Source organism: Ictalurus punctatus, chromosome 8, assembly GCF_001660625.3.
Source record: "Ictalurus punctatus breed USDA103 chromosome 8, Coco_2.0, whole genome shotgun sequence".
Lineage (NCBI taxonomy): Eukaryota > Metazoa > Chordata > Actinopteri > Siluriformes > Ictaluridae > Ictalurus > Ictalurus punctatus.
In genome coordinates this window covers 4,992,870-5,008,282 of record NC_030423.2, presented here as the reverse complement: position 1 = coordinate 5,008,282, position 15,413 = coordinate 4,992,870, and the positions used below count along the sequence as shown (strand labels likewise).

The 15,413-nt window shown below is 36.7% G+C and overlaps 1 protein-coding gene across 7 annotated transcripts in view; it reads right to left on the bottom strand.

The window, feature by feature from the left end:
- diaph2 (diaphanous-related formin 2) overlaps positions 1–15,413 on the bottom strand; it is a 388,403-nt gene that overhangs the window by 322,598 nt on the left and 50,392 nt on the right. For all 7 annotated transcript variants that reach the window (XM_053682091.1, XM_047157080.2, XM_047157081.2 and 4 more), the window contains one exon: positions 2,852–2,991. In XM_053682091.1, the coding sequence (XP_053538066.1) occupies positions 2,852–2,991 (140 nt within the window). The remainder of the gene's footprint in view (positions 1–2,851; positions 2,992–15,413) is intronic.

Sequence of the window (15,413 nt, the reverse complement as noted above, 5' to 3'; positions counted from 1 at the left end):
TTTGACATGTACCACCTACCTAAACATTGGTGCAGACCAAGTACACCTTTTCATGGAAACAGTGTTCCCTAATGGCACTGGCCTCTTTCAGCAGGATAATGCACAGTGACTCACTGCAAATATTGTTTGAATTTAATTGTTTGAAGAAAAGAGTTCTAGGTGTTGACTTTGGCTCCAAATTCCCCAGATCTCAATCCAATCAAGCATCTGTGGGATGTGCTGGACAAAAAAGTCAGATCCAAGGAGGCCCCACCTCACAACTTACAGGATTTAAGGATCTGCTGCTAATGTCTTGGTGCGAGATACCACAGCACACCTTCATAGGTTTTTTGAAGTCCATGCCTCAACAGGTCAGAGCTATGTTTGTGGCACAAGGGGGACCTATAGAATAAGATTTTAATGATATAGCTGATTGGTGTACATTTGTACATATTCAGAGTCGATTTTCTGAGTATGCCATTCATATTATGCAAATTATGTGTCCAAGGTTGCCAGACTTTACATGAATAGAAATGCTCAAAATGGGTATATTTCAGAGCATCTACACCTCCAACACTGAGCACTTGCCATTAAGCTTGAAAAAAAATCAGACTGAATAAGGAAATAGGTTTTTGGGGTTTTTTTGGCTCCCACGTGACGCAATTTTCTCAATGAAAATAGGTACATTTCAAAATTATCAATGTCCTGTTCACAAAAGCAAAGTCTGTGGCGGATAATAGGCCATTTTCTACACTTTTGTTGTAAAAGTAAGTCGTAAATAACACTTACTAGCCAGGAGCAAAAAAATAATAATTAAACTGAATTTACATAGTGTTATTATACATCTCTGCTGAAGACAGACTGTTTATTCTGCCAATCATCTGCGATGACTACTGCTCATTATCCAGTAGCTAAAGCGTAGAAACCTTGAGCTACTAAGTATGCAAAACATCCTTTGCAGAAATTTAATCTCTGCTTAGATCTAAACATGGAGGCCACCATGGCTTTTCTTTTTCAAAAATCTATTTTCTTTAAACTATGATCAAAGGTACATTATGTAACAGAAGGACATGAAACAGATGAAATTTGCCCTGGATGTAATGGGAGAGATGTACAGTTGCAATCAAAATTATTCAATCCCCATTGCAAATCAGGTTTATTGCCAAAATCTACAGACTTTCAGCAATGAACAAATCAAACAAAAGCAATTGAAATAGTTCAACACAATGAATGCTTCAAGTGGTTTCCCCAAATTCAACTGAAAATGCAACTTATAATGACTTCTCCAGTTTCAAAATTATTCAACCCCCTGAATAGAATCCCTCACAACAGCACAAATATGCAAAACAGATGTCGTCTCAAGCACACCTGATGCAACTAATCAAGGGCTTTGTTAGTTGCATCAGGTGTGCTTGAGCTGGAACACATGAAATACCTGAACTGGTTATGGGTTTGTGGGTTGTACACTATCAGGATGGGGCAGAAAAAGGAAGCTATCAAGAGCTGCAACCTTTCAGAAACAAGATTTCTGAGAAGGCAGGTTGTGAAAAACCCTCATGTGAGTGCAAAAGACCTGGAGCAAGACTTTGTGGCAACAGCCACTGAGGTTTCAGTGAGCATAGTAAGGCATGTACTAAATGCAGAAGGTCTCCATGCCAGAACTCCAAGACATACACCACTACTGACCCAAAAGCACAAGAAAAATTGGATCTAAAATAATATAAATAAGCCACAGAAGTTTTGGGATTATGTCCTATGGAACGATGAAACAAATCTAGAACTTTTTCGCATGATGGAACAGCGGTATGTCTGGAGGAAGAAGACTGAAGATAGAACACTCTGTCCACAGTCAAGCATGGTGGAGGCTCGGTGATGCTCTGGGGCTGCTTTGCATCCTCTGGCACTGGAAACCTGCAGCATGTGGAAGGCAAGATGGATTCATTGAAGTATCAGGAAATCCTAGGAGAAAACCTCATGTTGTCTGAGGAAACTGAAGCTTGGGTGTCATTGGACCTTCCAACAGGAAAATGATCCCAAGTATACCTCAAATTCCACCAAGGCTTGGTTGCAGAAGAAGTTCTGGAAGATTCTACAGGGCCATCACAGTCACCTGACTTGAACCACACAGAAAATCTCAGGTGGGATTTGAAGAAGGCGTTTGCATCACGCAAACCCAAGAATATTACTGAACTGGAGGTCATTGCTCATGCGGAATATGCGAAGATTCCTCAGGAACGCTGCTAGAAGCTCTGCATCTCGTTTGCAGTAGGTCATAACAGCAATAGGGTGCTCTACTAAGAACTAAAGATGCTTGCCATGAAGGGGTTGAATAACTTTGGAACTGGATTAGTCGTTATAAGTTGCATTTTCAGTTGAATTTGGGGAAACCACTTGAAGCATTCGTTGTGTTGAACTATTTCAATTGCTTTTGTTTGACTTATTTATTGCAAACAGCTGACAGTCTGTAAATTTTGACAATAAACTTGCAATGGGGGTTGAATCATTTTGATTGCAACTGTAGTTAAAGTCTTACAGAATTATTTAGGTGCCTGATGTACAAAAAAGTATTTTGATATTTTTATGTAAACCATACATAACCACACATTTTTTTAGTATACTGTGTGTTGAGCTACAGTATGTTGTTTCATGCGCCTCCTGGTGGTTATTGTGTGAAGATATTACTTCCACAAACGTCTACATCACCATTTGAAATATCAGGCAAACCACAAACAAACAAATAGGGCACAGCCAATGAATCTTTTCAGATTTTGTTATTTATTTATTTATTTTAACTCCCCTGAGTGTGTAAAGATTTAGATGTGAAGATGAAAAGGGGTAGTATGGTTCTCTGAACAGCACAGAAGTTACTGACCTGACAGGATTGCTGGTTAGAGACACACGCAGAGACTCAAGGCAGTTGAGCAATTTCTCCTCAGTAATGCCAGAACGCAGCTCATGCACATATTCCTGTGATGACAGCGTACACTCATGCTTGCTGTTTCTCAGGCCCCCCTACAGTAATGAGACAAATTAAAGGAATGTTTACTGAGAATTGACACTCAACAGCCACTTAGATGTACATTCATTCCAGCATCTATATCAGACTGGTTGACTACAAGTCTATGGCAGTGATATGACAGTTCCAGAATATTAGGCACCCTTGGTAAACATTGGTAATAAGGTTCAGAAAAATGTCTTGTGGTTAATTAGCTTAAGTGCATGCGGAACAAAATTAGGAAAATAACTGCTTTCATCTCACACTCATCACAATCATTTTTCATCTCACACTGAAAACATGAGGGAGATCTTTAACAGAAGTAAATTAATTCTACATAAGTATATAAAGTGAAGGGGGAAAACATTTCTTTCCCCCTAAACTGATAATAATGTAGTTGAACATCAAAAATGATCAATATTAGTACTGTCAGCACATAAATCAAATCCAACCGGGCTGCATAATGTAGCACCATAGCAAAGGTATATACCAATTATATTAACTAATTATTATTTTTCTCTAAGCATTCTGAATTCAGCAATAAATCTAGCAGATTACTGGCATACCAGATCAAAAACAGCAATCAGAGAGATTAATAAAATCTATAAACACTGGAGGGTTCCGATATATATATGATCCCAAAGCAATTAATTCAACCTTTTAAAACTTTATTGACTCTCTATATAAATCCCAAAACGAAATTTCTAAATTTGATATGATCACATATTTAAAGAATACATAACTTCTTATGGTCTTAGACCAAATACACACAGTCTTAATGTCCTTTTCATGTGTGAAGAAATGTTAGAAGCAATTTAATCAATGCCATCACAGAAAGTACCAGGACCCAATGGCTCCCTATGTAATTATATACAAAATTTTGGCCTGAGATTCAACCCATGTTAATGCCGGATATTATGGACCCGAGTAATAACACCACAGAACCAGACACTGGGAAAAGAGCTTCAATATGCTTGATATTTAAAAAAGGTCTGGGTGGGCTATTTGCAGTACACAAACAGGTCCAAGAGTCATTAGGATTCAGTCCTGCAGAGCTTGTGTTTGGACATTCGATTCTTCGATACATAATTTATCCTCTTCTTACTGACTCGACCAGAAATCTGCCGTTTTACCCACAACAATGACTTAGCATACAGGCTTTTGTTTCTACGGAGTTTTAAGGGACACTTGTCTCATTATCATGGCAACGATCCGTGTCCAGGTAAGATTATGTTAAAGTTTGTCGGAAAATCCTACCACACTGCTCAGACATTCAACCATTCAACAACCGTCAAACACAGACCAACAGCGACAGATGGGGTTAACATACTGATCAGAAAAGCCCAGACAAACGGTGTGCTGTCACTGGTCGGCATCTGTCAGTGCAGTGTGAACTAGGCTTTCAAGAGCAATTCTTAGTAGGCGGTTAACTGGCATAGTATTTTAGATTATTGAATCACATTTCATAAGAGGCTGCACAAAGCTTAGCATGGGAAACTCTAGGGCTGTCTCAGAACCATATGAAGCATCATTACAACAGGAAAGCATTTACCAGGACATTTAAGCCTTGCAATTGAGTAATGGTTTTGCTTTACATTGCTGGTATTCTTGTCCCATAAGTGCAATCAAATTTAAAGGTTCATGAGGTGGTCCCTAGTAGTGCAGAACTAATATAGAGCTTAAACACAAGAAAGGTTACAAAAATGTTGCTGTTGAGCTTTCATGCATAAGACAGACAGGAAACATGTACTGTCATAACCCTTTTATGTTTTAATTTTTTTTATATATATTTTCACAAACAAAGTTTGCTCTTTGGCATGGGAGCCTGTAATTACAGACAAAAAAAACACACAGCCAATCATCAAATATGGACAAAAAAGAAGCTTTAACTGAGCTAACGGATCCTATGGCACCACCCATGCCAGCTAAGCTAATGAACGCAATAATGCTTCATTACGGTTAATGAAGGAACTAAATAAGCAAGCTAAATTAACATAGGGATATAAAAACATTTATATACTGTTGAGCCCTGAACATTGAAGTTGAAATTGCATTTTCTGGATTATGATGGTGCAAATTGTGACATTGCTATTCCAATAATCCAATGTAAATTATGTATGTATGTACACAAAAACACAGAAGCAGGACTGGATTTCAGTGAAGAATAGTGTTTGCTTAATGTACCCAATATAAAAGAACATATACCATTGGGTAAAGGACAAATTGCACAAAAGATTTATTAAGTTCAGAAATTTGATAATACTATTCCACCTATTCCAGATAAATACATCTATCTGTCTGACTAATTGTAATCATTAAGTGAAGCAATTAATGAGACATGAGGCATGAGACATGTTAAATACACAAATTAATGTGTGTGCGCATCTCCCCTGCATCTTATTATAGATATAAAGAAGGTGGGTATGGATTAATTACTTATTTTCCGAAAATGTCACCCTAACCAGTGTTCACAGATGCAAAGCTTCATGCATGAACACACACACACAGACTCAGTGAGCTGACTAGACATTTGGGTAAAATTAATGTCCACTTCGGTCATATTCTTAAATGACCCTGCCATCTCTACACATACAGTCATGAGGAAACAAAGCATATAGCTACAGCTAAAGCACACAGTGTGTTTACTGCTCTACACAAGAACACTGAGGTGTAAGGAGGCAGCAAATGTGAACAAGCTATCACCTGTGTTCACCCCAGACATGTTTCCTTCCTCATACAATATCTAGAAGTCTAAATTAGGACAGTGGGTGGTATTTTATGGCAAAAGACTCACAGCGCTGTTGCCATAGGGACCAGTTACTGTCAGTCAATGTTTTAAAGCCACCAAAATCTATTGTTGAAGTAAACACATACAGTGCTTCTTTCAGAGTGCAGTATCATATGACTTGCAGCTCTGCATTTGCTTCATACCCAAGTCTACATAATAAAGACATGTGTCAGTCACGCACCTTTTTTTAATGCAATTTGCCGCATTAAAAAGACAAAAAGTCAGAAGCTTTAAACACCAACTTTAAATAAAATCAATGAAATCGCCTATACATTAATGGAATGTATAAAAGTTATAACCAGAAAAAAAATCCAGTCACCTCATTTCGGTGTTTATTTTGCACTATAACGTTTTGGACTCTGCATTTTATATGCAATATAATAACAAAATAAACAAGTCAAATGAGAGATAAAGGAAAGAAAAAAGTAACAAATGGCAGTCGTGGAATTAGAGTCTAATGAAACAAATATTCAAAACAAAAATAGGGCACAGCAAACCCTTAAACTGCACTTTGTCACATGTATTTTTGTTTACAAAGAAATCTTAAAATAGGCCTGTCATGATAACTACTTCTGTTAGACGAGATGTTGTTCCAGAAATAATTGCCACAAACGATTTTATTGTCATTTTAAGGCAATTGTAACCCACTTATATAATTATAATAAATGAGTATAATAATGCAAGTACACCATTTCAAAGACCAATGAACTTTTAATTCTAATGAATATTCAGACATTGGAATTGAAATGTCAAAAAAAAAAAAAAAATTTGTATTCTGAATAAAATATCCTTTAAATTTATTCAGTATTTCACCTTTTCATATTTATTAATTTTAGTAAATTTTACTCTGCCTAAAATAGCATCAAAAATTAGTCAACAGCATGTTAGTTGACGAGAAAATGCAAAAATTAAACCAAATATTAACACTTTTTATATAGCAACTTAAGCATAAATAAGCATGTGAAAACCACCCTTGTTGTGAAAAACTGATCTCCTGAAATAATAACATTATAGTAAGTACACTACTGTAATACCATATTGTGAATTCTTTATGCTTTAGTTATTCATTGTCTGTGTTTTAGTGTTGTTCTGGAAAGAGCATATTCAGAAGGTGAATTCTACCTAGCGTGTTATTTAAGTTCAAGTTCACTTGTGTACTCATTTTGTGCAGAAGCACACTGTAATATTACGTTTATCTTGTGTATATGTCTGATTAATCTCATATGTGTACAGGTGCATCTCAAAAAATTTTAATATCGTGGAAAAGTTCATTTTTTGCATAATGTAACTCAAAAAAAGTGTAACTTTCATATACTCTAGATTCATTACACATAAAGTGAAATATTTCAAGCCTTTTTTTTTTTTGTTTTAATCTCGATGACTACGGTTTACAGCTCGTGGAAATCAAAAATCCAGTATCTCAAAATATTAGAGTAAAGAATTTATAATACAGAAATGTCGACCTGATGAAAAGTATGTTAATTTATGCACTCAATACTCAGGGCTTTAATCCTTTTGCATGAATTACTGCATCAATGCAGCGTGGCATGGAGGCAACCAGCCTGTGGCAGTGCTGAGGTGTTTGTTATGGAAGTCCAGGTTGTTTTGATAGCGGACTTCAGCTCGTCTGTATTGTTGGGTCTGGTGTGTCTCGTAGATTCTCTATGGGGTTCGGGTAAGGCGAGTCGGCTGGACAATCAAGCACAGTAATACCATGATCAACAAACCAGATACTAGAAGTTTTGGCACTGTGGGCATCTGCAAAGTCCTGCTGGAAAAGGAAATCAGCATCTCCATAAAGCTCGTCAGCAGATGGAAGCATGAAGTGCTCTAAAATCTCCTGGTAGATGCTGCATCGACTCTTGACTTGAGAAAACACATGGCACCCCAAATCATCACTGACTGTGGAAACTTCACACTGGACTTCAAGCAGCTTGGATTCTGTTCCTCACCACTATTCTTCCAGACTCTGGGACCTTCATTTCCAAAAGAAATGCAAAATTTACTTTGGACTTTGGACCACTGAGCAACGGTCCAGTTCTTTTGATCCTTAGCACAGGTAAGACGCTTTTGACGCTGTCTCTGGTTCAGGAGTGGCTTGACACTAGGAATGTTACACTGCAAAATTTATGTATTATAAATTCTTTATTTTAATATTTTGAGATACTAGATTTTTTATTTCCATGAGCTGCAAGCTGTAATCAAGATTAAAACAATAAAAGGTTTGAAATACTTCACTTTGTGTAATCTAGAATATGTGAAAGTTCCACTTTTTGAATTAAATTATGGAAAAAAGTAACCTTTCCATGATATTCTAATTTTTTGAGATGCACCTGTATAGGATGTATTTGGGTGAGTTAATTAACCCAGCTGAAAGCTCTTCAGTTTACGGGTGTACATTCACTGTTCAGCTTCAGCTCACACATCTTAAGTGGGTCAATCCCTGACATTTTGACTATATTGACTATGACCGGATTATTTTAAACACTAGAACTATTCTTTCTAGATTTTTCAGATTTTAATGCATTGTTTATATCTTGCATGTCATTTTTTCTACAGTATATTTTAATTAAAATAGGTGCTAGTACTTGCTACACATCTTAAATTTGAATGCACAGTCTGCATTCAGATGTGCATTTTTATCTTAAATTTGACAAATATAACGAAGTTCGAATTTTAGTTTGACAGCCCTAGAGCAGACGGGAAGACAGAATGGATAAAACATTGGTGATATTCATTCTAATGTAAATGAACAAACACACATGAAAACACAAGGAGCAATATCGAGGTCAGCAAAAATGACTGAGGTCATGTCCATACATCATACGATAAGTTGATAACGTAATTATCCTGACAGGCCTACTTAAAATAAAGAAAACTGTATAATTTCCCATGCTAATTTGTTTCACTTCATTTTTATGACTATTTTCTGTGATTTTTTCATGGCTCAGAAGCGTTCTTCTGCCAAAATGAAATCTAATGTGTCCAGTGTTTCTCTGCAGTTTGAGATGCGCATCAGTCTGGTCATGTTTCAAGAGAAACATGTGGGGAAAAAACCCAAGGTGTACAATTACAAGTGCATATATGTATATATGTCTGCTTCATGTTAATATTTTTACTGGACACTGTATTATCCGCTAACGGAAACTCTGGTGCCAACCCATCACAGGGCACAACTGCACTCCCATTCATACACCACGGACAATTTGGAAATGCCAATCAGCCTTCAAGAAGTCTTTGGACTGGGGGAGGAAAGTAGATTACCCAGAGGAAAGCCAGTTACCCGGCAAGAACACGCAAGCTCAGCGCACACGGGGCAGAGGTGGGTTTTGAACCCTCAGCCCTGGAGGTGCGGGGCAAACGCACTAACCAATAAGCCTCTGTGACACTCTAGATAATCTCTATATTGGCTTATATCTTTTAGCCCATGTAATAAACATGAACAAAATGGATCATTTTTCTATAGTCCCCTCTGAAAGAATTGGGAACAGCAAGGCCAATTCTATTTTTTTCGCTAAACACGGAAGACATTTGGGTCAAAAGATGAATATCAGATCAGATTAGATCAAAACATGAATATGAGACAATAGATCAGAATTTCAGCTTTCATTTCCTGATATTTACATCTAGATGTGTTAAACGACTTAGAACATAGCACCTTTGGTGACAAACCACCCAATTTTTAGGTGAGCAAAAGTATTGGAACAGATAGTATTAAATAAGTAGCACTTATTTGGTTGCCACTCATAATGCCATCAACACAGACATCAAATACCCAATATTCAAGTGATCAGAAATACTGGAACATGTGGCTGACAGGTGTTTCCTTCGTAGATTGACACTTCAACATCATTCAAGACGTTTCCTGTATTGAAAAATATAATGCTATTTGTCCCATATTTTTGTACCCATTGTTTAATACACTAAGTCTTCACATTGTCGAGAATAACAATGTAAAATAAACTCAAACCAATTTCAAAAGAAATACTGGAGAAGCTCAGGGGTATGAGGCAGAGACTGAAGGCATGCACTGTCTGAAACTGTGCTCAGTATAAGGGTGAGGGAGGTGTGGTTGTCAAGCTGCTTTCACTTATTTTATTATTAAGGATATCCAGGGTAAGAGACAGGTGCTGATGCCAAGGTCAATGAGTACCATTGCTTATAGTGTAGTTACAATGCAGCTCTGACTTGTAGCTTTCAAACAGAAACAGGAAAAGATGTATCATTTTGCAAATTGTCTTATCCCGTGATGCGCCTGATGTGGTGCAGGCAGAATCTGAGTTTGACACCCCGCTGTAGACTAACACCCAAAACCTAGGCTCTGAGATTTTGAAAGCTACTTGACAGAGAACTACACAAGAGATTTGGATGTGGGAGCTGTTGAAGCAGCCTGCTGAAGATTAATGTCAAAAAAAGTAGATCAGGATTTACAATATAAGGTGTCGTTTTGCCCTATTATTAACATTATTTGAATCATTTTCAATGGACCTGTCATAAAAGTATTTTATGGCAACTTTATTAAACTTGTAAAAATTGTTTGATGGTAGATTGTCTTAAGTAATTTAATAATGCATTTGTGTCATCCCCGCTCCGACCGCATGAGTGCATCACACTCCCCTATATTTAATTGTACAGATCAGGAGAACAATTGATTTTATTTTCGATAATTCCTCATCTTACAGAAATTAATTCCTGGTTACACCACTGTCAGAACGACACACAACATGCTTCTAGATCATTTTTAGACACGAACATAATCATGGGCAGCACAGTCATTAATATTAACCCTTTTTTTTTTTTTAGACCGCAGTCAAGCCAACCACATTAGAAACCAGAGTGCACATATATAGGACCGATTATGGTAACAACCCTTCACTTTTACTTTTTTATTTTATTTTTATTGTTAAGTTCATGTGAGATGAATGAAACCAGGCTGCGGGCCATATTTGGCCTGCTTTTTCTTTGTTACCGATATAAAAGCCTGTTTTTTTATGGTGACTTCTTTTTCGCTTGATATGTTTAAAAGCCAGGCAATGGGGAACTGTACAAAAATATTTGTTAAAAGCCTGTTGATAAGATGTCTGTTAACTGACACATATTTCCATTATTGGTTTAAGCATGTGGAGGCTAATTTACATACAGACACAAAATTTCCCACATATCATCTTTTTTTTCCTCGCACACATTTTTTTACATTATACACTTTCCCCTGTTTCTTCCTTGCTGCCTTTTTCATTTCTCTTCTCTCTCCCTCTTTCTCTGTGCATTTACGTTTATCCTTTCCATCTTTTTATCCAATTATTTCACTCAGTTCTTTCTTATTTCTATATTTCCTTTCTCTGTTCATTCTTGCTTTCTCAGTTTCTTCCTTTCTTCTCCTGTCTTTAGATGCATCCCAATCTTTAGAAACATTTTAACTCTTTTTTTATTATTATTATTATTGTTTTAAATCGCCTTTATCCCTCCACTCTCATCTCTTTGCAAGCACATTATTTTCTTTGGAAAAGATATTGCATAAATTGTCAAATCTCTGTGTTCAAAATTGGCCACTTAACTCAGCAACTTGAACCCAGGGATTTTGCCAATATTTACATATGGGTAAAGTTGCATATTTGATAAGTCGACTTTCTGGGTGTGCAATTCAGATTATGCAAATTAACCATGTGTAGTTCATGCCTCCAAGGTTGAAGTGTCCAAGACTGGGTTTTTCAAACAGTGTCTAAACAATCACCTTAAGATAAGATAACCACTTGCCTTTAAGCCGTAAAACAGTCAGGGACAGAAAATGTGGGTTTAAGAATGAAATAGCGGTTTGATTGTTGCCGTCAAATGTAATACAACATAGCAAAAACCACAAGACAATTTACAAATTAAAAATAAAAAAAAAGATTGTATGATTGCATATGAATGAGATGTCAAGCACTGAAGTAACCTGATAGGATTCTAGTATACTGCCTATATACTGCATGAACATTCCTAGTAGTAATTATCACATTAATTACCACAAATTTGATTTAATGCATCAACATGGCCTCAACAGTCATTGGTCAGAATTGTGCATAAGTGAGACTTTTAAGTCTCCCTAAGCATGCAACTCAACTCTGAATATGCCCCATAGTGATCATTTCAAGTCCAACCAGCTGGTGACAAAATAAAAACATCGTGTCAATATATGCTATTGGACTACACTTCTGGTGCGCAGAACCGAAATGTCTCAGACTGCATGGTCAAATAGCATAATAGCAGCTCTGACCACACTAATAGCATGTGATGTACAAAAAAAGTCTCCTGTTCCTCAGTGGTTTCAGAAGGGGGATCCAATAGACTTCAGTAGGTGAGAAAACCTTGGAGAGCAAAGATTTCCACTGATCTGGGGAGCTAGATCAGTGGTCGGGAGCCACACATGACAAAAATCATGTGGCGTGCCAGGTGTCACCCTTCACCAACATATCATCGTTAAAAACTAAAGTCAATTACAATTCCTTTGTTGTACAGCCTACCAAAGTTAATGAAAAAGAAAATACATATACATACATACATACACATACACACACACACACACACACACACACACACACACACACACACACACATATATATATATATATATATATATATATATATATATATATATATATATATATATATATATATATACACACACACATATATATAAATACACACATACACACACACACATCTAAATTTCAAGTTGCTCCGGCCTGTGCATGTGTGCAGTGCTGTGCACACGTGTCACAACAGCAATCAACAGCAATCAACAGCAAACCACTTAGGTTTCTATGGTAACCTCTTACCCTCAGATTCAAACAGCTACCTAGTTGGTTTATGGAGATGGCAAAAAGAAAGAATTCAGAGGAGCATCGAAAATTTCAAAGTGGATGGACTGAAACTTATTCTTTTATTGAACGTTCTGGTGCTCTGCTATGTCTGATTTGCACAGAACACATTGCCTCGTTTAAAAATCAACTGTTAATAGACATTTTGCTTTTGCAGCAATGTACCCGATGGGCAAAAGCCAAAGCAAGGCATGCAAGGAGTTTCAACGTAAACTGCAAGCAGCAGCTGCAAATGCGGACAGAGGCATCTGGAAGCCTGCATGCTGCTACAATCTCATAAGAGAATGTAAGACAAGGAAAACCTTTTACTGACTGAGGATATGTAAAGCCATGCATGTTGATTATGGCAACTGAACTGTTTGCTGATTTCCCAAACAAGGAGAAAATCATTCAGAAAATAAACGTGCCCCTGTCAGCCCGAACAGTACATGACCACGTTGGCGGTCGTGATGGCAAGTGAGATAGAGAGGGAAAAGAACATAACTTCAGCATTTTTTTTTTCCTCTTGCGCTGGATGAGTCCACCCACACACACGTTTTATGCTGCTCAGGTGGAAACTCAAACTGAAAGCCCTGCACAATTAATTCCACATTGCAACGTTTTACCTATTGTTTGTTGCAAATTTGTTTGTTTTTGAAATCATCTATGGACCTAAATAAAGTTATTGTTACTTAAATGTTATTGAAAAAACGTGTTTGTTTGTTTGTTTGTTGTTTTTTTTTGGGGGGGGGGGGGGGGGGGGGGTTATAAAAGTTTAAATATTAGTTTTTGCTATGGCTCTCTCCTCCTAGAGCTTTCAAAGTACATGCACCAAATTCGGCAAAGACCTTCAGCCTGTTCTAACTCAAGAAAGTAGAAACCAAGCAGAATGAAGATGCATTTTGATGCATTCACCATCAAAATATAATGTATTTAGCCCTATATGTATTTAGCCCTACACCCACTTAAACAGTTCCTCTAAGGGCTCAAGTACCAAGACAGAAAAGCGTTTGCTTTATCATCAGGAGATCACGAGTTTGAAACCCAACAAAGCCACAGCCGTCTGTGGATGGGAGTCAAGAGAGTGAGAAATGATATACTCTCTCTGCCCTTTCAATCATAGCAACACTAGCCAATAATTCAAACAGCCTGTGGCAGGTGGTGCTTTCCTCAGTGTGTCTTACACTGTCCTATGATGATGCAGTTCGAAAAGATGCAGAGGTTGGATTCATGTGACTTGGATCAAGCACTTGCTTGCCTGACCATCCATGGCTGAAGAGGGAAGACTTAGCTAGTGAGTGAAAATTGGTAATACCAAATTGAGGAGAAAATCCAAAACAAAAACATATAACAAAAAGAATAACTTATTTCATTTAGATACTTAGATACCTGCAAGTTAATTTTCAGAAATGCAAATATAAAAATTATCATCTGTTTATCATCTTCCATGCAATGATTTTCCTACATGTAGTGGCTCACTGGGTCTTCCACCCTGGGAAACTAATGCATATTTTCAAATGGTAATGAAAGTGGCTATTCTAGTGCATCAATCCGTGTTAAAGTTTGGAAGATGCATAAAACAAAATATCAGCAATTTTAAAATCAATGAGGTCAGCAGAAAATCTTGCACCTTCTCTTCTGACAGGATACCTAAAGCCATGCCAAAGCCTCTCACGGACCTTGGATTAATATAATAATACTAAGTGTAATAATAGAAATGTTGTGTTATTTACCCTAAGAATATCGCTTCCTATTCTTTTTGTCAACTAAGAATTGAGTGGTTTGCCACCAAAGGTGCCATGTTTTAAGTTGTTTAACACATCTAGATGTAAATTTTAGGAAATGAAATCTGAAATTCTGATCCATCATCTCATATTCATCTTTTGATGTGTGTTTTACACACACACACACACACACACACACACACACACACATAAATATACACACTGTATACACACTGTAATGAGTAGTGAAAACAATAGAATTGACCTTACTGTTCCAATACATTTAGAGAACTGTATTTGTGCCTCCTTCAAGGTCCTGTGTAAGAACATGTGATGTGACAGTGATGTAGGCAAATATGCCTTTGGCAACCTAGCTGTATACTGTTAAACTGGCTCCATACCTGTTGTGACATTTGTAGTCAAACAGCCAAGGCAAGGGTACAAAGTAAAAAAATACAATTTTAAAAAAAGCAAAAAAAAAAAACATGTTGTTTTGATAAAGACAGGCAGACAGATGGATGGACAGATAGATAGAAAAATTAAATATTTAATATATTTAATATAAATAAAATTAAAAATTTCAACTTTAAAATGTCTCTGACAGCTATCTTCTTTGAGATGGCCCAAACACATGCCTGTATGGCTCAATCATAATTAAGAAACTAAGGGAAAGTGTTTATCTTTGCAAAATCCATAGAACAGATCGGTACAATTAAATTCAAAAGGCAAAAACAGAAAATGGGACCGACAAAAGCTATTTTAATGTTTCTATAAGCCTTTATGACATATAAATAATTACGGGCAGCAAAGAACTGCTAGAGATGGTGACCCAAATGGTATTCCATGAACCATAAATTACATTTAATAAAAGAAGTTAGAAGAAGAGGGGAAAAAAACTACACCTAATTTTCTTATTTTTCAATACATCTCTTCATACATTCAGGCTCTGTGAATATAACAGGTGTGATGTAAGACCTTTATAGCTCTACTTCTACATTTGCTATAAATATTCTGTGTAACGCCATCACGTTTACATAGGCCCAGTGTTGTTTTTTTTATATAAAAATAAATAAATAAATAAATAAATAAAA